The sequence below is a fragment of the Carcharhinus amblyrhynchos genome, chromosome 1, assembly GCF_965287045.1.
Source record: "Carcharhinus amblyrhynchos chromosome 1, sCarAmb.v2.hapA, whole genome shotgun sequence".
Taxonomy (NCBI): Eukaryota; Metazoa; Chordata; class Chondrichthyes; order Carcharhiniformes; family Carcharhinidae; genus Carcharhinus; species Carcharhinus amblyrhynchos.
In genome coordinates this window covers 72,979,719-73,001,824 of record NC_137324.1, presented here as the reverse complement: position 1 = coordinate 73,001,824, position 22,106 = coordinate 72,979,719, and the positions used below count along the sequence as shown (strand labels likewise).

The 22,106-nt window shown below is 40.1% G+C and overlaps 1 protein-coding gene across 7 annotated transcripts in view; it reads left to right on the top strand.

Moving 5' to 3' along the window:
- pcm1 (pericentriolar material 1) overlaps nucleotides 1–22,106 on the top strand; it is a 139,965-nt gene that overhangs the window by 13,117 nt on the left and 104,742 nt on the right. For 5 of the 7 annotated variants that reach the window (XM_080186843.1, XM_080186817.1, XM_080186809.1 and 2 more), the window contains 5 exons: nucleotides 1,556–1,801; nucleotides 5,769–6,035; nucleotides 7,782–7,952; nucleotides 14,683–14,799; nucleotides 15,057–15,239. In XM_080186843.1, the coding sequence (XP_080042969.1) occupies nucleotides 1,556–1,801; nucleotides 5,769–6,035; nucleotides 7,782–7,952; nucleotides 14,683–14,799; nucleotides 15,057–15,239 (984 nt within the window). The remainder of the gene's footprint in view (nucleotides 1–1,555; nucleotides 1,802–5,768; nucleotides 6,036–7,781; nucleotides 7,953–14,682; nucleotides 14,800–15,056; nucleotides 15,240–22,106) is intronic. The other 2 variants (XM_080186860.1, XM_080186852.1) reach the window with 1 other exon arrangement.

Here is a 22,106-nt window from a genome sequence, read left to right as displayed (position 1 = left end):
TACTTTTGTGATCACTGGCTCCAAAATTTTAACTAAACTTAATGAGTTGAATTTAAATTCTTCAATTGCACAACAGGATTTATACTCTTGTCCTCCGGATCACTAATCCAGAGACCACTAGACTTCAAATCATGTGACGTAACATTGGCTACTTTAATAGGAAAGGTTTAATGTTATGCAAAGTTCAGTTGGCACTGATCCTGAGAGTCCATAATGTCTTTATTTTTAACATGAATGCAAAGAAGTGAGGACAATTTTGCGTTATCGATCCTTACCCACTAGAAACTGGATTGAAGCACAAGGATAAAATCTAACAATATTGCAGTATTGCACGAGGCTCTTGCACTCAACACGGTGTTGCATTTTGCAGCCTGGGCAAAATCTGAATTCAAATCTACAATGCTCATGGTGAACCTGCTGCCAAAACAGCTATTTTTTTAATTTCATTTTTGGGACATGGGAGTCACTGGCTGGTCAGCATTTATTGCCCATCCCTAGTTGCCCTTGGAGGGCAGTTGAGAGTCAGCACATTTCATGTGATCCCAGAGCCATAGCAGACCAGACTGGGTGCCATTACTGAGTTAAGTAATTAATCATTGCACATTACCTGATCTAGTACGGCCTGCTCTCTGGAAGATGTGAAATGTGCTGATCTAAGAAACTGTGCTGAAAACACTGTAAACTCATCATCCAGGTTACCTTTGCCTATCTGATTCATCCAAGTTATATGTAGATTATTGTCATGCCTTCCTCACCAGCCTCTGTTATCTAGTATGACCCGTCCTACAGTGTGATTACTGTTAGGGGGCCTATAAACCAGTCACACGAGTGATTTTGATCCTTCACTATTACTCATCTCTGTTATTACTATTTTTCATCTCTATCCAAACTCATTTTACATCTTCATTGCCAGAATTTAGGTAATCTCTTTCTATTGTACCAATGTTACCCTTAATTTACAGAGCTGGCCATCCAGTTTATGGGATTTTCACAGTAACTTCATTGCAGTGTGAATGTAAGCCTACTTGTGATTAATAAATAAACTTTGCTTTACTTCTTTCCTCATTTCCTGTCCTTCTGGAATGTCACATACTCTTGAATATTCAGGTCCCAGTTTCTGTTATCCTGCAGCCACCTCACTGTAATGGTTAGTTGATCATAATTCCAAATATTCCATTGTGCATTGTGTTGAAGCGGGAACATTCATCTCTTTCAGCATCTTGACTGTCTTGTGCTTTTAAAAAAAACATTGTCTACTTTTTTGTGGACGAAGAACTGAATGCTTGTATCCAATATGTGAATTTTCAGTAATGATTTGTGATGTTATACGTTGTGTAAATACTACATATTGGTCATAGAAATTCATGGCAGATAAAGTTCTCAAGTGCATATGTGATGCTAGGTAATTGGCACTGCTAGTACTTGAGTTTCCATTGAAATGTGTTCTGTACATATGAAATTCAATATTATAGCTAGATTGATTACTTACATAAAATTCATCAAAAAGCTACTGTATCAATAGACGTAGAACATATGTACTTTTTTTTCTTTGCAGGATTGGAGTCTTCAGTATAAGAAAGCTAACAGATCATCTGAGAAAAACAAGAAAAAGTTAAGTGCGGGAAGTGAAAGCCGACTTACAAACGACATCTCTCCTGAATCGTCTCCAGGGGTTGGGCGACGAAGGGCTAAAACCCCCAAGAGTTATCCTCCCACAAAGCATACGTCACATTTCTCTGTTCCAGACTCTGCAGAGCTTGAAAGACTGAAGCAGCGTATAAATTTCAGTGATTTAGATGAAGTAAGTTAATGGGTAAAATTTTGTTTATAATGTATTTTAGCATTCATTTTCAATAATTTCAAAATATTTGATAAAATGAATATTTCACAAATTAACACTTCCTAATGTACAGAAAAATCGCTTAAAAATAATAAAGTACCGGGTGGGGTTTGTTGGTCATAGAGTCATAGAGTTTTGCAGTTTAAGAAGAGGCTCTTCAGCCCATTATGCTTGTGCCAGCCATCAAACATTGACCTATCCTAATCCCATTTACCAGCACTTGACACATTTCAAGTGCTCATCTAAATGCTTCTTGAATGTTGAGGGTTTCTGCTTCTTCCATCCTTTCAAGCAGTGAGGTCCCACCATGTGCTGGGTGAAAATGTTTTTCCTCTAAATCTCCTGCCCATTCTCTTAAGTCCATGTCCCTGTAGTTACTGACCCCTCTACTAAGGGGAAAAGTTTCTTATCTACCTGAGCTGTATCCTTCAGTAATTTTGTACACCTCAATTTTCTCTGTTCGAAGGAAAACAGTCCCAGCCTAGCCACCCTCTCTTTATAGCTGAAATGCTCCAGCCCAAGCAATATCCTGGTGAATCACCTCTACACCCTTTCTAGTGCAATCACATCATTGCTATGATGCGACCACAACTGCACACGGTAGTCTAGCTGTGACTTAATGAGTGTATTATACAACTCTATCAGAACCTCCTTGTTCTTGTATTCTATGCCTCAGCTAATAAAGGCAAGTATTGCATATGCTTTTTTAACCACCTTATCTGCCTACTCTGTTGCCTTCGAGGACCTATGGGCATACATCTCAAATCCCGTTGGTCCTCTGCTTCCAAGCATCCTACTGTTCATTGTGTACTCCCTTACCTTATTAGTCATCCCAAAATGCATCACCTCATGTTTTCAGGATGTAGTAGCTGGCCCCTTTAAGGTGTGTACATTGAAGGATTATGTGACCCAATGGGAATCTCAGTGCAGAGTCTGGGCTTTTGCAGCCAGAGTAGATCCTTAAGCTGGAAGTCTTAATATTGTGAAAGTACTCTGTATATTTATCTGTATGTAAATAAACTATTACAGTTTGTTATACTAACTGGTGGTCACCATTCCCACTCTGACAACAAGGAAAATCACAGCAACTCAGTTTTCAGTAAGGAATTCAAAGAGAATATCATTTTTCAACATAGCGTTGTCAGTAAATGGTTGGTCACTGAAGATGGAGATAGAGTAAATCAAATCAATCAAAACCTGAAAAAGAGGGAGCAGGCATGCCTCTCTTTGGAAAGCTAAAAGCCTTTGACGTGACCACTAAGAACTGGCTACAGTATATGGAATGGTTGGAGTATTTTTTTTCAGGGCTAAAGGGATAGAGGGAGAGGATAAGAAGAAAGTCATTTTACTTGCAGCATGCGGGACCCAGATTTATAACTTGATCTGAAGTTTAATTTCCCTGGATGCTTCTGACATGAAGGGGCGTTATCACCTCAAAGCCTTAGCAATAATGCAAGATAACCTCCAGCATAGTCATGTTGTCAGTAAACAGCAGGACAACGAAAATGGAAGTAGACACGAGGGCGTCAGCTACCGTTGTGAGTGAGCGAACCTGCTGGTACCTCAAAGAAGGTGTTCAACCCTTGAAGTTAATGAAAACTGCGGCAAGACTAGCTACATCTACATATAAATATAGGAAAATCTACAACTCCTGTGAGTTACAGGCAGTAGTTGGCACAGCTGCTTCAGATGGTGGTGTCAGATCCAAGATCTAGTTTAATTGGATGCAGTTGGCACCAGGAGATTGTTGAACTGGCTGGAGATCTCTAAGATAAAAGAAGGGGGTGACCTACCTGCACAAGGTCATCAGGAAGTACCAAGAAATATTCCAGGAGGAACTTGGAAAGATTAAAGGATTACAAGCTAGGATCCATCTAGCTTCGGAAGCCCCACGTATATTTTTTAGAGCAAAAACACATTCATAGAAAAATTAGAAAGGGGGGGGGAATTCCTCCCAAATCTATGGACAGTACAAGCATTATTGCATACACTGTTAAAGAAGTGCCAGAGATGGTATTGGGAAACCTCACAAAAAGGGGCTTTTAACCAGTTTAAACAACACTTTAAGCCAACTTGCTTAGAAGTGCATTTTGACCTTCTAAGAAGATATTCTTACATTGATGCATGTTGGGGCTGTTATCCCTCACAATGGGTGACGGGTTCGAGAGATCCATCGGATACGTATAAAGAGCCCTGCCAGCTGCAGAAAGAGGATACTCACAGATTGAAAAAGGAGGCCTCGCTGTTTCTTTTGGCATCAAGAAGTTTCATCTATATATATAGGAGACATTTTATTATCATCACAGAGCACTTCCACCAGTTGCTTTTGCATGGTGACACAGTGATTAGCATGCTGCCTCACAATGCCAGGGAACCAGGTTCGATTTCCAGCTTGGGTCACTGTCTGTGTGGAGTCTGCATGTTGGCCCTATGTCTGCGTGGGTTTCCTCCGGGAGCTTTGATTTCTTCCCACAGTCTGAAAGATGTGCTGGTTAGGTACATTGACCATGCAAACTACTCCCTCATTTTTTCTGAACAGGTGCTGGAGCCTGGTGGCTAGGGGATTTTCACAGTAACTTCATTGCAGTGTTACTGTAAGCTGACTTGTGATACCAATAAATAAACTTAAAACTTAGAATACAGCAGTGGGCACTGTTCTTGTCAGCTTACAAATATACATTTGAACCTCAGCCAGGGGCTCACCTTGGTCGTCTCCCAGTACTTGAAAGCATGTCACCGTCCCCATGTTTTGCAAGAGATTGTAATGACTTTAAAATTTCTGGACTCTTTACCTGTGACAGCACAACAAATTCAGTGCTGGGCTAATAGAGACCCACTGTTATCGAATATAAACATGTAATAATGGATGGATGATGGAATAAATGAGCTTTGGAGGAAAAGGAAGCTTTATCATCTGAAAGCATGAGCTCAGTTGTGAGAATGGTGTCATCTTCGGGGAGCCAGAGTGGTCTTTCCCAAACTGGGAAGCGAGTTATTGCTTGAGGAATTGCATAGTTCTCGTTTGGGTATGTTGAAGATGAAAATATTAGTGAGAAGCTACATCTGATGGCCTCACATCAATGTTGATACAGAAAGTGTTGTCAAACAACGTGACCAGTGCCAGTTTCAGCAAAAGCTACCAGCTACAGCTCCCCCTGCACCTGTGGGAGTGGCCAGGTCGAGAAACTGTTCCAATCTTTGCCACACACGGCGTGTCAGAAGTGCTTGTCTCAGACAAAGAAACAATGTTCACAAGTGTTGAATTCCAGAAGTTCATGACATCTAATGGAGTAAAACATGTCCAACTGTGCCATATCACCTCATTTCCAATGGATTGATGGAACACGCAGTTTAGTGTTTCAAGTGTAATATGAAGAAGCAACCCAGATCCAATCTTTGTAAATAATTTTGGAAGCAGACCAAATTGAGTTTCAGGAGTTGTATTAGCCAAGATGGGGCCATTGTCATGGTGATATAGTGGTTAGCACCAGGGACCTGGGTTTGATTCCCGACTTGGGTCATTGTCTGTGTGGAGTCTGCAAGTTCTCCCCGTGTCTGTGTGGCTTTCCTCCGGTGTGGATTAGGTTGATTGGCCATGCTGGATTAGCAGGATATATATGTGGGGTTACAAGTTAAGCCCTGGGTGGGATTGTGGTTGGTACAGACTCAATGGGCTGAATGACTCCCTTCTGCATTGTTGGAATTCTGTGATTTGACAAGATGGAGCCACTGTCTTATTTCTTTTGGTGTTCATTGGGACTTATGAGACAGATATTTGCTACTTATCAACCCAAGCCTGAAAGTTGAACAAATGTAACTGAAAACATAATTAATTATACATGCTGCTCAATCTTGTTATATGCAAATATTAGAATACAATAATAGATTCACTTTTTTTAGACTGAATGCTATGATGTTTGTTGTTTAGCGGAGTATTGGAAGCGATTCTCATGGCAGAGCTACAGCTGCAAACAACCAACGCCCACCCGTTGAGAATAGGAAGCCGTTCAACTTTCTTCAGCAGCAAATCAACAGCAATAAAAGCAAGGAACCTGACTTAAATCCACAAAGAAGAGAAACAAAGCTGCCTACTTCAAGGATGGATTTGTTTGGGTCCATAAGCAAAGATTCATTGACAAGTGATCAAATCTCCCTTGGAGATGACCAAGGAGAATCTGAAATAGAGAGTAGTCAGGTGAGATATTTAAATTTCAAGTTGTATTTTGATAGATTAAAGTAAATCAATTAACTCTTAATGGCTTGGATTGGGTTAATGGAAGCAAAAGGAAATGGACTGAAATATATACTTGAAGACAATTTTAGTTATGGACGTTATTGCTAATGAGGTGATCTATCAAAATTGGGTTTGATTTAATATTACAGATGGATGAAACTCTTAATGGTCATGTCACAACACTGCTTCGCCCGTTGTCTCTGATGTGTTAGCTTAGTTCATATGAATATTCCAACGTAACGTCAATTAAGTTAAAGTAAAGTTAAAAGGTTTATTTATTATCACAATTAAAGCTTACATTACCACTGCAATGAAGTTACTGTGAAATTCCCCTAGGCGCCACAGTCCTGCGTTTGTTTGGGTCAACCAGCACATCTTTCAGAATGTAGGAGGAAATCCACACAGACGTGGGGAGAGCATGCAAACTCCACACACACAGTGACCCAAATCAGAAATCGAACCCGGGTCCCTATAAAGCAGTAGTGCTAACTACTGTGTTACTGTGCCGAACCACCACCACCACACACACACACACACCCCCCCCCCCCCAGTTGAATATAATTTTAACTTTGTCAAATTTTTCATTATAAATAGATAATTGATTTACTAATTAGGTATTTGTGTGTGATGGCCATGTAATTACTCAAACTGAACATTGCTAGATTAGTTCATTCAGGGTGCCTCCAAGTTATTAGAGGGCAGAAAGGGATGTATCACCTTGGGAGTTGGATTAACTTATATCATTTCATTGGTTAAATTTTTAATATATGAACAAATGAATTGCTTATGAATGTGTGAAACATTGACCCACTAATATTTTTCTATGTGCTAAGATACTTTCTAAGTAGTAGCTTTGATTTTTGCTCATACTTGCTAATGATGGAGTCATCTTGTCTTGTTTCAACTGTTGACATTTATATGTCAAAAATTATACGTTGTCTCAATTGATTTTGATCAGCACAACACCATGAGGAAAGTATCACTGATCGATTATTGTTCATGCAGGATTAATGCAGAAATTACATGGCACAGCGAGGAATTCCACAATCTGTGAACTTTTGTATGAAGGTTATACAGTGTAAAGTTGCTGCTCGCTCATCTGAGCTAGAAGTTTTTGGCTTGAGGACATAGTGTCTGATGCTTGAGTACACTACTGTGGAAATCGTTTCAGTTGAAACATTAAACTGAAGTGCAGTCTGCCCCCTCAGGTGAATGTATCATATCACAAGACACTATTCAAAGAAGAGCTAAAAGTTTTTTTTTAAGTATCCAAGTCAATATTCATCTCTCAAACAACAACACAGAAAATGGAACATGTCATCCATTTCATACTGTTTGTATGTTGCAAACTGCCTGCCACGTTGCCTTAAATTGCAACAGTGACCACATTTCAACTGTACTTCATTTGCTGTTTAAAAAGTGTCTGGGAGTTCCTGGCATTCTGGAAAATGTTGTATAAACACAAGTCCATTCTTTAAATATAATTTCTGAAAGTAGAAGTGGAGATTGCAGCTGAATCTTTTAGACAAAAAACTGATCCTTTTCCTTCAGCAATGTGAAATGATTGGTAAAGTATATCAGCATCTGCCACTCATTCTGGCAGACTGTGAAGCAGTGTGCTCTTGATGCATTGAAAGTACACTGCAATAGAAATTGCACAGCTTATTTTTTTCTTAGCTGTCTCCCTTTATTTGTTTTGATAAATAGGTTGTGAGCAGACTTATACAGATTCGGGATTACATCAGCAAGGCTCATTCTATGCGAGATGACCTCATGGAAAAAAATGAAAGATCTGCTAATGTTGAGCGTTTGTCTCAGCTGATAAGCCATCTAAAAGAACAGGAAAAATCATACATGAAATTTTTGCAAAAAATGCTGGTATGTTTTAAAATATTTGTATATTATTTGTAATAAAAAAACTGTTTCAGGCTTAAGTGCGTAATGAGTGCATTTTGACTTCATAAACCCTGACCTTTGATGCAATGATTTGTAGTCATAACTTTTGTACTGGTCTCTTGCGCCCACCATTTCACTTTCCCCCCTGAAGAGGATGATTCATGTTCCAAATAACACTCTGGGTGTAAGGAACTTCTCAAACAAATGACTCACTGTCTGTGTGCATGTAGATGATGTCAGTTGACTCTTTGAAAATGGAGAACATTGGAGTCAAGTCTGATGATGCCACATCTACAGCAGGTGAATATTATTGGAAAGTTCTTGGGAATCTCAGTCCAAGGCTAAATCACTGAATTTCATATGATTTAGTGATCAATTTGGGCTGTGCAGCAGTATATACTGTAGTCAGTATTAAATACAGTTAATTTAACTGGAACACATGAAATACAGTTAGACTAGTTAGTTATAGGCAAACTCTTCAATTCTGTAATTTGTTTCAAAGTTAGTAAACATCTAAAAACAGATTAATCAAGAATATCCAACATAAATTTGTTAAAGGTGAGTCACATTTATCTTTTTTTTAAATGAAGGATTGCAGTAATGTGTTCATGAATGTTCATAAGGTGTCTCCAGATGGTTGTTAGAAAATTTAGGTCTTTGGTTTAAGAAGAAGTGTAACAGCGTGAATGAAAATGTTGTCAGATTAAGAACAGATTCAAGATAAATGAATGTTGTTCAGATTGGAGAAGTTTTACAAACAATGTTCCCTCTAAATTTCCTGGACAGCAACCCAAAGTTCCCAAGCAGGCTGAACATCTCTCAGCCCTGCTAAATGATTTGCATAGTCCACGTACACTTTAAAGAAATTACCCGTGTATTTGAAAAAGATTGCAAATGGTGTACCATGCTAGGGGTGTCTACCAGTATTGTAGCAAAATAGTGTGTAATGTTGGAAAATGTGAAATAGTCCATTTTGGCAGGAAGAATAAAAAAGAAGCATATAATTTAAATAGTAAGAGATTGGAGAGCTCTGAAATGCAGAGGATTCTGGGTGTCCACACGTGTGAATCACACAAGGTTAGTATGCAAGTACAGCAAGGAATTAGGAAAGCTAATAGAATTTTATTGTTTATTGCAAGGGAAGTGAATACAAAAGTAGAGAGGGTTATGCATTATTTGTGCAGGGCATTGGTGAAACAACATTAGGAAGGATGTAAATGCACTGATGAGATTAATACTGAAATGGGAAGGTTTTATGAGTAAAGATTGGATAGGCTAGGCTTAGATTGGCTGGAGTTTAGAAGAGTAAGAGGTGACTTGATTGAAACATAAGATCCTAAGGGGTCTTGACAGGGTGCATGTGGAGAGGATATTTTCTCTTGTGGGCAAATCTAGAACCATGGGTCACTGTTTAAAATTCAAGTATTGCCCATTTAACATGGAAGAGGAATCTTTTCTCTGAGGATAGTGAGTGTTTTGAACGACTTTCCTCAAAAGACAGTGGGTCAAAGCAGAGCCTAGCTGTTGTTAAGGCACAGTTAGATTCTTGGTAAACAAGGGAATGAAGGATTATTGGGGGTTGGTGGGAATGTAGAATTGAATTTACAATTAGATCAATCATGATCTTGAATGGCAGAGCAGTATTGAGGGGCTGTTTGGCCTAATTCTGCTCCTAATTTATATGTTTGTATTGCTATTATATGCAGATAATTTGTACAGGTATGGTGATCACATAAACTGTAATGTGGACTTCTTAAAGGAAGACATAGAACATAAAAAAGATTAGGCCATTTGGTTATTTGAGCCTGTTCTACCATTCACATAAGTTTTGGCTAACCTATCTCCTGCACTATTCCCATATCCCTGCTGAATTCCCTTATTACCTAAAGATTTTCAACCTCTGTCTTGAACTTATTCACCCCCACATTATTTCCATATTTTTTAATTCCCTTACTATCCAACGACCTTCAAGTTCTGTCTTGAATTTACTCAAAAACTTCACTAAGAAATGCTCGAAGATGTGGATGAACAGAGATAGTGAACAAGTGGATTATTGCTAGAAAGTGAGTGAGGGAGTCAAAGGCACACAGACTTCAGAAATTTGGACCTTATTTGTATGACATAGTGTACAAGTAAAGGCATAATCATAGATTTGTATCAAACATTGATGACAGTATTAGATGAATTTTTTAGTGACTCATTACAGAAAAGCTATGAAAATCATAAAGTGCACAGTGTAAACTGATCAGAGTTGAGAAACCCTGGCTATGAGATAAATTTGAGATGTTTGGATTTCCGCTGGAACAGAGAAGGCTGAGAAGAAACTTAATTGCGTTTTTAATAAAATTATGAATTGTTTTTAATGAAGGAAATAAGGAAAGATAAAAACAAAATACTGCCAATGCTGGAATCTGAAACAAAAACAGAAAATGCTGGAAAATCTCAGCAGCTCTGACAGCCTCTGTGGGGAGAGAATAGAGCCAACGTTTCGAGTCTAGATGACCCTTCGTCACTTTCTGTGGTTGTGGCTCACTTACTAATTTAAAACTAACACAGCAAAGAGAGAGATCAGGAGAAATTTCTAGGTTCAGGCCATTATTGACTTAGGTACATAAGAACATAAGAAATAGGAGCAGGAGTAGGCCATCTAGCCCTTCGAGCCTGCCCCGCCATTCAATAAGATCATGGCTGATCTGTCGTGGCTCAGTTCCACATTCCCGCCCTCTCCCCATAACCCTTAATCCCCTCGCTTCTCAAAAACCCATCAACCCGCGTCTTAAAAATATTTAGCGAGGCAGCCTCCACCACTTCAACGGGAAAAGAATTCCAGAGATTCACCACCCTTTGAGTGAAGAAGTTCCTCCTCAACTCCGTTCTAAACCACCCCCCCTTTATCTTGAGGCTGTGCCCCCTAGTCCTACTGTCCTTTCTGAGTGGGAAGAGTCTCTCCACCTCTATCCTATCCATCCCATTCATCATCTTATATGTCTCAATGAGATCACTCCTCATTCTTCTAAACTCTAACGAGTACAAGCCTAGTTTATTCAGCCTCTCATAGCTCAACCCCCTCAACTCTGGTATCAGCCTAGTAAACCTCCTCTGCACTCCCTCCAAGGCCAAAATATCCTTGCGTAAGTGCGGCGACCAAAACTGCACACAGTACTCAAGCTGCGGCCTCGCCAATGCCCTATACAGCTGCAGCAAGACCTCCCTACTTTTATATTCAATCCCCCTCGCTATGAAGGCCAGCATCCCATTTGCCTTCCTGACCACCTGCTGCACCTGCAGGCTGGGTTTTTGCGACTCATGCACAAGGACCCCGAGGTCCCTCTGCACCGTTGCCTGCTGCAGTTTTTTGCCACGTAAATAATAGGCCTTCCTACCACTATTCCTACCAAAGTGGACCACCTCGCACTTGTCAACATTAAATTCCATTTGCCATTTCCTGGCCCATTCGCCCAGCCTATCTAGATCCTTCTGCAGACTCTCCACACCCTCCGCGCAATTTGCCGTTCCACCAATCTTGGTGTCATCAGCAAATTTCAACACCATACACTCGGTTCCCTCCTCCAGATCATAGAAACCGTTGCACTTTTTGAGAGAAAGTGTGGAAAAAATAAAGCATGAACAGGTGGATTCTTGAATGAGAAATTTCCACTGTTGGGCAAATTTCTGCTCCTCAGGAGAAGGACTGTAATTGGAGGACCAGCAAGGCTGGGAGAGAGGGAATCAGTGATTGGTGGAGCTGAACAGTTACCCTTGCATGGGGCTGTGGGACAGAGACTGTCTTCTCTTGCTGATGGGGGTGCTCAAGTTGAGAATTTGCATCCTGCTGTTTCTTTGCCATCTTTCCTCATTATAAGATCTAGCAGTGGCTGGTGCCAATTTTCCTCATTTTCACAGTTGATGGCCATGGTGAGATACTCCCTCACCGTGGTGCAGTGGACCGCCAGGTACTTGTTCTTAGGCACAGTAAGAAGTCTCACCACATCAGATTGAAGTCCAACAGATTTATTTGGTATCAGAACACTACTCCTTCATCAAGTGAGTGTCCACTCACCTGATGAACGAACAGTGCTCCGAAAGCTTGTGATATCAAATAAAACTGTTGGACTTTAACCTGGTGTTATGAGACTTCTTACTGTGCCCACCCTAGTCCAATGCCAGCATCTCCATATCTTGTTTTTGGAGTCAGCCCTCATATTAATGTTGAAGCCAATTCTCTAGGTGGACGGAGCGCGTCGGAGAGCCCATCATTTGGCAGCTCCAGCTCATTTGGAGCCCAAAACACATACAGTGAACATGGGAATGCTCTTTGGTTTTCTCAAGTAACCCACTTTTGTCACATCCCAGAAACTTTCACTATAACATTCCAGGGAGATTCCTTTGTCAATATTCCCTCTTCCCTGTCCATTGTATTGCTGGCCATTGTTACAACTGTAACATGCTTTGCCTCTTTGTCACCAAAGGAACCTCCCACTCCTCTGCGTGTATTCATGTGTATGTTTTTCCTTATTGCAAGGTTGCTGATATTTATCTAGTCCAATTTTCTTGCATCTTCATGGAGGACTAGGATGTAATATTGCTTTGTCAACAAATGTTTTTGTGTGAGGAAAAACATCTGTTAAAATCTGTTCCACTATTATTGCTTATTGGGCACTTTATCTGGGCAAACCAGAGTATGCTATTTAATAGGCAAATCTGCTTTCCTAAAATTATCTGAATTCTTTGGAGACCTGACTTTAATTTCAAGGAGAGGGTTCAATGTATCAATTGCTTGTTGCATGTCACATGAGTGCCTTTTGTGTGATTTCAGATTAGTTGGCTCTACCCCCACACTATCATTTCTAAATGTGCATTTAGTTTTTCAGTAAATGAGGTTATGATTTAATATAGCAGCTAGTTGCTAAAATCACAGTCTGAGCATAAATACCTAACCTTCCAATAGTTTTAAAGTTTTCAAGATTAAGTTAATTGGATCTTTTGTGAAGTGTTGATAACCATTCATTTAATGGTATTTTTACAATTCTACCCATTTGAAGTAGCTTAGAAGTATTTGCATTTTGCCACAGATAGTGAAAAGTGCTACAGTTGCTCAATTTCTCATTCCGTAGTGGTTTTACTGCTTTATGCTCTTGCATGTGCATGATTCCTTGACACAAAATATTTTCAGACCTTTCTTGTGTTTGGCCACTCTGTCCTCAGAGACAAATAATTGGTTTATTGAACCATCATGGCAGCAGTTGCTGAATTGTGATGATGATGCAAACAATGCAAACAATCATATGGACAATCAGCAAAATAAATTATGAAAGGATTGCCTAATTGTGTTAATTTGACCATACAACTAATTGCAATATGTTATAAGATGTAGGGTTTCTTTTACAGAATAGAAGTGAAAGGTTTACTGCACTCTGTATTTTATATTAAAACCTTACGTTACAGTCCATAGATTATATGTTGTTAGATTGAGTTCATTGAATCCTCAATCATTTACATATGACTTAGAAGTTTTATAAATCAGGGATTGGGTTGTCTATTAGTCTATTCAATCTGTATCTTGTTTGTGAAATGATGCCCTTTTCCCATAATTCTATCACATACTTACCTTTGTGTGGTTGTGGCAAAAAGATAGTGGCAACGGGAAGTGGGATTCAAGAGTTTTCTAGCCAAGTCCAGACAGAGCTTTTTTCCCATTTCAGCAAAGAAATACATTCAAATGTTTGATTATGTCAGATTAGCTTTGGCACGTTTTACTTCTGATCCGTTTCGGTGCTCAATTCTGAATGCTTTTGAGTTTGTTCATATGCTATTTGACAAGTCCAGCATTTCAAACAGATGCTATGAGTGCGATCTTACCTGCCATTTATGCCACATGTCCGCTGCAGCAAAGTCAGAGAACTTACTGGTTTGCCAAATTGCCGTTCACAGTGGTGGGATGGGAAAATCCCACCGATGTGAACAGCGATAAGATTCTGTTTTGTGTATTTGACAATGGGTCTTGTATAACCATTAAACAGACTGAATAAGCCAACTTGTGATGCATCGTGATACTTAAGAAGACATAGCACTTGGAAGTTTTCCATTTGCTGCCCTGGCCACTTCATGGATTTGGTCATCCTGTTTAAGATCACTTTGAATATAGATTCCTGGTCGCTTTACTGCACACTTAAGTTATGAGAAGGGGAATCGAGGAGTGCTTCATGAGAAACTCAATTCCATAGCATTGCACTTTTAGGGATTTATTCTCATGTGATTTCCTATTGCCCATTCACTTAACCAAGTGATTACCCTTGCATGTGTTGCTTGATTATAACACTCTAAGGAGGTCAAGTCATCCACATGTTTATAGCAATTAATAGGCATACCAATATTATTGCAGCCATTTTGTATGATGGCTGAAAACAAAATGGGGCATAATTCATTTTCTTGAGACCTTTCCAGTGTGAAATTATTTACATGATTTGTAATTGTTGTCAATGTCTGAGAGAGTGAGGCAGTAGCATTTCTTTTAGGTTAAGAAAGAGCTTCCAAAGATAAGATGACTTGAGGCTGCATTCTGTATTGTAACTTCTATGAGGTATTGTGATTTTCTTTCTCTGTCGACAGTAATCCATTTTAATAGTGCATATTAAATTCAGACTAAAAAGTCATTTCCTTTGTCTATAACGTTCAGCTGACTTAATTTTTTTCTTTATAAAAATTGTTTCAGGCTAGAGAGAATGAGGAGGATGAAGTTGGCACAACAGACTCTGCAGTGGGATCTGGCTCTGTAGCTGATAGCACATCTCTAAACCTAGATGTTCAGTCTGAGGCATCAGATGCAACGGTAAGATGGAAGTCGTGTAAGATGTGTGTAAGTGCTAAGTTATGTGCACAATAGGTTTTATAAGATGGACTTTATAAGAGATTTACAGTTTACTGTGGACAGAAAGTTTGAAGACAGATTGTACTGAATATTATCCTCACATTGCTTTTGTTAAAGGAAGTGTATTAACGTTAGAGCAGATTTTGTTTAAAAGCTGTTTGTCTTGGGTTTCATTAGCATTTTAATCATAAATGTCTTAACTAAACTGTTTAATAAAGGAGGCATCTCGTAGTCTGAGTGTCCGGCCCCGCATTGAGGACAAGCTAGGAAATGCAGCCTCCCAAGCACAGGGCTCTTCAGTTACTTCAACTCCAAAAGGGGAAACTGACAGGCTTGGTCTGAATGACAGGAGAGTCTGGCATAGTGGGATTAATGGCAAGGAGCATGGAAATTCCTCCAAGGTACCATTTCATTGCATAGTCCTTGAAACTTGTAGTCTATTAACTATTTCAAGTCTCATAACCAATTTTTGTTCTTCTCATCCTTTTTCATTTTAAGATGATCCCATTATTTAAGTTATTTTGAATCTTGGCATTTGGTAAAGTGTATGTTACAAGTATATCTGAATTAATTACAATTAATATTTTAAGTTAATGGGTAGAAGAAGTCTTTAAAAATGCTTTGATCGAAGCATACATGGTACATATGAAAAGGATCATGCAATTTTCATTTTGGTATTCTGTTTAGAACTGAGAAAAATAACTTCTATCAAAATTCCAGGTCCAACCACATGATCAGTGATAAATTGTATATTATTTAATTGAAAGCAAAGATTATACACGAGCCCGTGCCAAAATAAAGTGCTCTTTCACCTCCCTCACCCTCTGCAAACAAGGTTTTGCAATAAGGTTTATGCTTGTTAGGATGCTAGTTACAAAGTGCAGCTTGCCTGTTTAGGCAGCTGGTCCATTCACGTCAATGATTATTAGTCAAGGTACATGTGAGTATGCTTCTTGTAAAGTTGGTATTAATTTCTGCAAAAGTGTATTCAAATATATCGCGTAAAGCCAGATGTGGGATTTTGTTAAGAGCTATTTGTAGCAGCGAAGTCAAAAAGGAGAAATTAAATAATGTCGTATGTGTAGGAGGATGAATTTATATTGCTAGTTTGAATTTTTTATTATATACAGTGAAGTAGGAGAAGGTTTTGTGGTACAATGGATGGCATTGCTGCCTCTGAGCCAGAATCTCTGGGTTTGATTCCCACGATGTGGAGATGCCGGCGTTGGACTGGGGTAAACACAGTAAGAAGTCTCACAACACCAGGTTAAAGTCCAACAGGTTTATTTGGTAGCAAACGCCACTAGCTTTCGGAGCACTGCTCCTTCGTCAGGTGACGGAGCAGCGCTCCAAAAGCAAGTGGTATATGCTACCAAATAAACCTGTTGGACTTTAACCTGGTGTTGTGAGACTTCTTACTTTGCTTCCTACCCCAGGTCTTGATGGCCAAGGAAGGTGTGTTCGTAACATGGCCAAACAGATTTGACTGTTAACCTGCAAATCCTTCCAACATTCCAATGGCTGACGGTAAGAGTGAAGGAGACTCTTGGTGAGCCATGCTTGATGTGGAGTGGCGCCCTTCAAGTTATAACCCCATGGCAACAGATATAGTGACCTGTTCCAGAAATCATTAGCTATGGATTCAGCCAAAAGTCTGCCTTCGTGCAGCATTAAGGAAGGGAAGAGAATTGGAATGAAATAGAAGAACAAATTGAAAGTTTGGCATTCTTGAAGGTTGGACATCTGAAGAATTCTGTATGGGTTCAATGCAAATTGTCAATCTCATTCTTGGGTGGTGGCCTTTGTGTTTATTCTGTGCATAATTTAGTTGGGTGCATTAAGGCAATTTGAAACCTTGATTTGAAAAACTGGAAGTTGCCCAAGCATTCCTGGGCCTCAGTCACGGTTAGAATCTTTGACTGGTTGTACATTCTGTTTTTAATATTGATACCACCTCCAACATTGAAAATGGGTAAATAGAAGTGTACTAAAATTTTCTTCAATTCTGTAAAATGCCCACAAATTGTGATCTCTCAAAAATCAAATAGATTTATTACTAAATGGAGGGACAATGGGAATGATGATAAAGATGAAGTTTAAAAAAAACTGGGACCACACTGAAATATTAAACATAACTTTGACATCATACTGTATGATTGCAAAATTTAATAAAAGTTTGGGACTTGGAAGACTCTTGTGCTGTTGGAGCTCTTGATGTTTATATTCTTTGATTATTGGATGCAACAGTGCATTTGATTTGATTTAGTATTGTCACAGGTATTGAGATATAGTGAAAAGTATTGTTTCTTGAGGGCTACACAGACAAAACATACCATTCATAGAGTACATGCAGAAGAAGGAAAGATGGTACAGAATATTGTGTTTATAGTGTTGCAATCATAGCTAGGGTATAGAGAGAAATCAACTTAATTTATGGTAGGTAATCCAAAAATCTGGTGGTAGCAGGAAAGAAGCTGTTCTTGAGTCAGTTGGTACGTGATCTCAGATTATTGTATCTTTTGCCTGATGGCACGCCTGTGATGCGTAGGTCCTTGATAATGCTGGCTGCTTTTCTGAGACCCTGGGAAGTGTAGACAAAGTCAATGGATGGGAAACTGGTTTGTGTATTGGACTGGGCTGTGTTCACAACCCTTTGTAGTTTCTTGCCGTCTTGGTCAGAGCAGGAGTCATACAAAGCTGTGGCACAACTGGAAAGGATACTTTCTATGGTGTATCTGTAAAAATAATTGATTATAGAAATTGGCAACAATTTCAGTTCGCAATTAGATATGAAGCTAAGTATAGTTTTGTTGGAAAATCAGTCTGTTTTAACCCTTGTATGGTGGACAAATAACTTTGAGTAGATGTCTTATTAGTACAGACAATATTTGTTTAAGCCCACACAATCAATAATCACCTACCCGACCAACAATAAGTTAACTTACAGAAAATACTAGAATTCAAGTACAAGACCTTGACTTAACTTTGCGTGACTGACAAGTACCCAAACAGATATTGGCCTTTATCTCTGCACTGGACTTAAGAACATAAGAACATAAGAAATAGGAGCAGGAGTAGGCCATCTAGCCCTTCGAGCCTGCCCCGCCATTCAGTAAGATCGTGGCTGATCTGTCGGTGCTCAGTTCCACTTTCCCGCTTTCTCCCCATAACCCTTAATCCCCTCTCTTATCAAAAACCCATCAACCCGCGTCTTAAAAATATTTAGCGAGGCAGCCTCCACCACTTCAACGGGCAGAGAATTCCAGAGATTCACCTCCTCCTAAATAAGGATTCACGGTGCCCCTATGTCTGGCACACAACCCAGTGTGATCAGAAAGTCTCTTTCATCCCGGAGATGGCCCATATCCTGTGTATTCACTAATCAGGGTTGCAGCCTGTTTGTCTGTCTTTAAACTGCAGCCTGTCGGTTTAGTTTCTTGCCCAGTTAGTTGTCCCAGAGTGCTTTACAAAACACCATTTTAGATGGCCTGTTTGGCGACAGTTTGTTATCAAATCTGAAAAACAGGTTGGGGTGCGAGGGTTCAAATTGGCTGAAGACTGGCTTCTGTGATTGTTGGCTCCCTAGGTGGAGGCTGAGTTAGATTGTTCACTTGGCATTCCTATGGAAGATAGCTGCAAATAGATAGCACTTGTGTGCTAAACTGCACCATCATTGAAAATGCAAATGTTTATGGAGTCTCTTCTTTTAAAACATTCATTAATAGAATGTGAGTGTCACGGGCAAGGTCAGCATTTATGACTCATCCCTAATTGTCCTTAATCTATTGGTTTGCTAGACATCTTAGATGTCAGTTTAGAATCAGTCATGTTACTGTGTTACATGTTACTGCGAGGCCAGTGTAACCTGCTGACCAGTTGGGTAAGGACAATAGGAATTAGGGGAAGTAGTAGGCAAGTTCAGCCATTGAAGCCTGCTCTGCCAATCAAACAGATCATGGCTGATCTCTCCCTAGTTTCAAATCCACCTCTCCACCTGTCCTCCCCATCCCTCTTTCCCTTTTTTTAATTAGAAATACGTCCATCTTCCTCTTGAAACCATTCAACGATTCAGACTCCACAGTGCTATGGGGCAGCGTGTTCCACAAATTCATCTCCGTCTGTGAGAAGTAGTTCCTCCTCATTTCAATTTTAAATCTACTGCCTCGCAACCTATACCTCCTGACCCCTTGTTGCCCCATAAGAGGAATTCTTTTAAAAATTTTGTATACCTCAATCAGATCCCCTTTCATCCAAGTACAAGCCCAAACTGTTTAATCTCTCCTCATTTGTCAATCCCTTCATCCTGGGGTACCTCCTCTGAACTGCCTCCAATGCAATTACATCCTTCCTCAAATAAGGAGACCAAAACTGGCCACAGTACCCCAGATGTACTATACAATTGCAACAACACTTCTCTGCTTTTATACTCCAGTCCTTTTGTAATAAATGCCAATATCCCATTTGCTTTTATTATTACATGCTGTATTTGCATATTGACTTTCTGTAGTTCATGAAAATAGACATCCAGATCCTTCTGCCTGGATGCATTTTGAATCTGCTTTCCATTTAGGTAATAATTTGCCTTTCTTATTTTCTGCCGAAACGGATAACAGATTACAGAAGTGATGTTAGGGGTAAGTTTTTCACTCAGAGGGTGGTGAGTGAGTGGAATCGGCTGCCGTCAGTGGTGGTGGAGGCGAACTCGCTGGGGTCTTTTAAAAGACTTCTGGATGAGTATATGGGGTTTTATGGGATTGGGGGTTATAGATAGGTGCTGATGTGATCGGTGCAACTCGTGGGCCGAAGGGCCTGTTTGTGCTGTAGTGTTCTATGTTCTATGTTCTATAACCTCGCACTTATCGACATTAAACTCCATTTGCCAAATTTTGGCCAATTCTCCTAGCCTATCTATATTCATTTGTAGAATCTTTATATCCTTCTCACAGCCTGCTTTGCCAACTATTTTAGTATAATCCTTAAATCTTGCTATGTTACACCCTGTCCCTACCTGCAGTTCATTTGTATAAATTGTAAACAGTTAAGGTCTGAGGACTGACCCCTGCAGCATCCCACTAGTTATATTTTGCCGGCCAGAGAAGGACCCATTTACCAAAACCTCTGCTTTCTATCAGTTAGCCAATTCTCAGTCTAATTCCTTGTGATCCTACCTTCTGGATCAATCTTTTAAGTGGCACCTTGTCAGACGCCTTCTGGAAGTCTGGATATACCATATCCATAGGCCCCCCACTATCCACCTTGCTGGTCCTCAAAGATCTTAAACAAGTTTGTCAAGCATGACAGCAGATCTCTCTCCTAAAGAACAATATAGAAGCAGATATGGCATTCTGGTAATTACATGGTCATCACTTATGGAGAGAGGGACTGTTCTTCATGATTGATTTGATGCCAGTTAAGCATTGGATGGTATTGAGCTTGTTGAGTGCACCCAGGCATTGGATAGTACTGACACTGATGTTTTTATTCCAGACATTCTTATTAAATGAATTTAAATTCTTCAGCTGTCATGGTGGGATTTGAACTCATCTCTGGATAATTAATCCTGATCACTGGATTGCCAGTCCAATAACATAATCAGTTAAAAATCAACCACAATTAGGGATCAGAAGTGGCAGAACTATAGAGCTTTGATCTGATCCATTGGTTTTTGGATTTGTTCTTTATATGCCATGCTGCTTCTGCTATTTAGCAGCATGTAGCCCTGAGTTAGTTTAATCTATACTCCTCACTGGTCCTCCTGACTTGATGTTAATGGTGGAGTGAGGGATGCACTGGGCCATGATGTGACAATTTGCAGTAGAATATGATCTTTTGATGTCTATAGTGCAGGGCATTGGTGAGGCCGCAGCTTGAGTACTGTGTGCAGTTTTGGTCGCCGCACTTACGCAAGGATATTTTGGCCTTGGAGGGAGTGCAGAGGAGGTTTACTAGGCTGATACCGGAGTTGAGGGGGTTGAGCTATGAGGAGAGGCTGAATAAACTAGGCTTGTACTCGTTAGAGTTCAGAAGAATGAGGGGAGATCTCATTGAGACATATAAGATGATGAATGGGATGGATGGGATAGAGGTGGAGAGGCTCTTCCCGCTCAGAAAGGACAGTAGGACTAGGGGGCACAGCCTCAAGATAAAGGGGGGGTGGTTTAGAACGGAGTTGAGGAGGAACTTCTTCACTCAAAGGGTGGTGAATCTCTGGAATTCTTTTCCCGTTGAAGTGGTGGAGGCTGCCTCGCTAAATATTTTTAAGACGCGGGTTGATGGGTTTTTGAGAAGCGAGGGGATTAAGGGTTATGGGGAGAGGGCGGGAATGTGGAACTGAGCCACGACAGATCAGCCATGATCTTATTGAATGGCGGGGCAGGCTCGAAGGGCTAGATGGCCTCCTCCTGCTCCTATTTCTTATGTTCTTAAGTCCTCACTGTCATAGAACCCCTACAGTGCAGAAGGAAATCATTCAACCCATCAAGTCTGCACTGACTCTCCAACAGAGCACCATACCCAAGCCCACCCCATTCCTGTAACCCCATGCATTCGCCTTGTTCTAATCTCCCTAACCTACTCATCTTGGGACATTAAGAGGCAATTTAGCATGGCCAGTCCACCTAAACTTTAGACTGGGATGGAAACCAGAGCGCACAGAATAAACTCACGCAGACATGGGGAGAACTTGCAAACTTCACACAGTCAGCCAAGTCTAGGATTGAACTCAGGTCTCTGGTGCTGTGAGGCAGCACCTCTAACTACTATGCCACTGTGCTGGCCTTTTTATTACAAACCCTTATCAAAAATATCAAAACATATTTCCTGGAGACATTCTGTTTGGATGGTCTGTGCTTAGCAGCTTTTAATCTCTTTCTGCCTAGTTCCTGCCTTGGTCCAGACAAACCATTTGTTATGATGTTATGACCAAAACAATGGGCCCCATTCAGGTCTGATGTCTCTAGCGCCCAAGTTGATATAAGTTTGATAAAGTACATTTCTCCTTAGCTGTTGCTGATGTTTGTATAATGGTTGTTGTCTGGGGCCACTGTTTTGTCTTTGTGAAGGTAATATCACAATATCTTCACACAGTATTGATCTTGTTTCAGTGTTGCCATGTTTTAAAGATTTGCCCCTTGCAGTTTGGCCTGTTTGTTTGCAGTGTTTATGTCCATGAGGCTTTGGGGTTTTATATTTAATAAAAGTCTAGTAGGAGGGGATTTTCAGTCTACAATGTTTCATCCAAATGCTGCTGAACATAGAGCACTGATTCA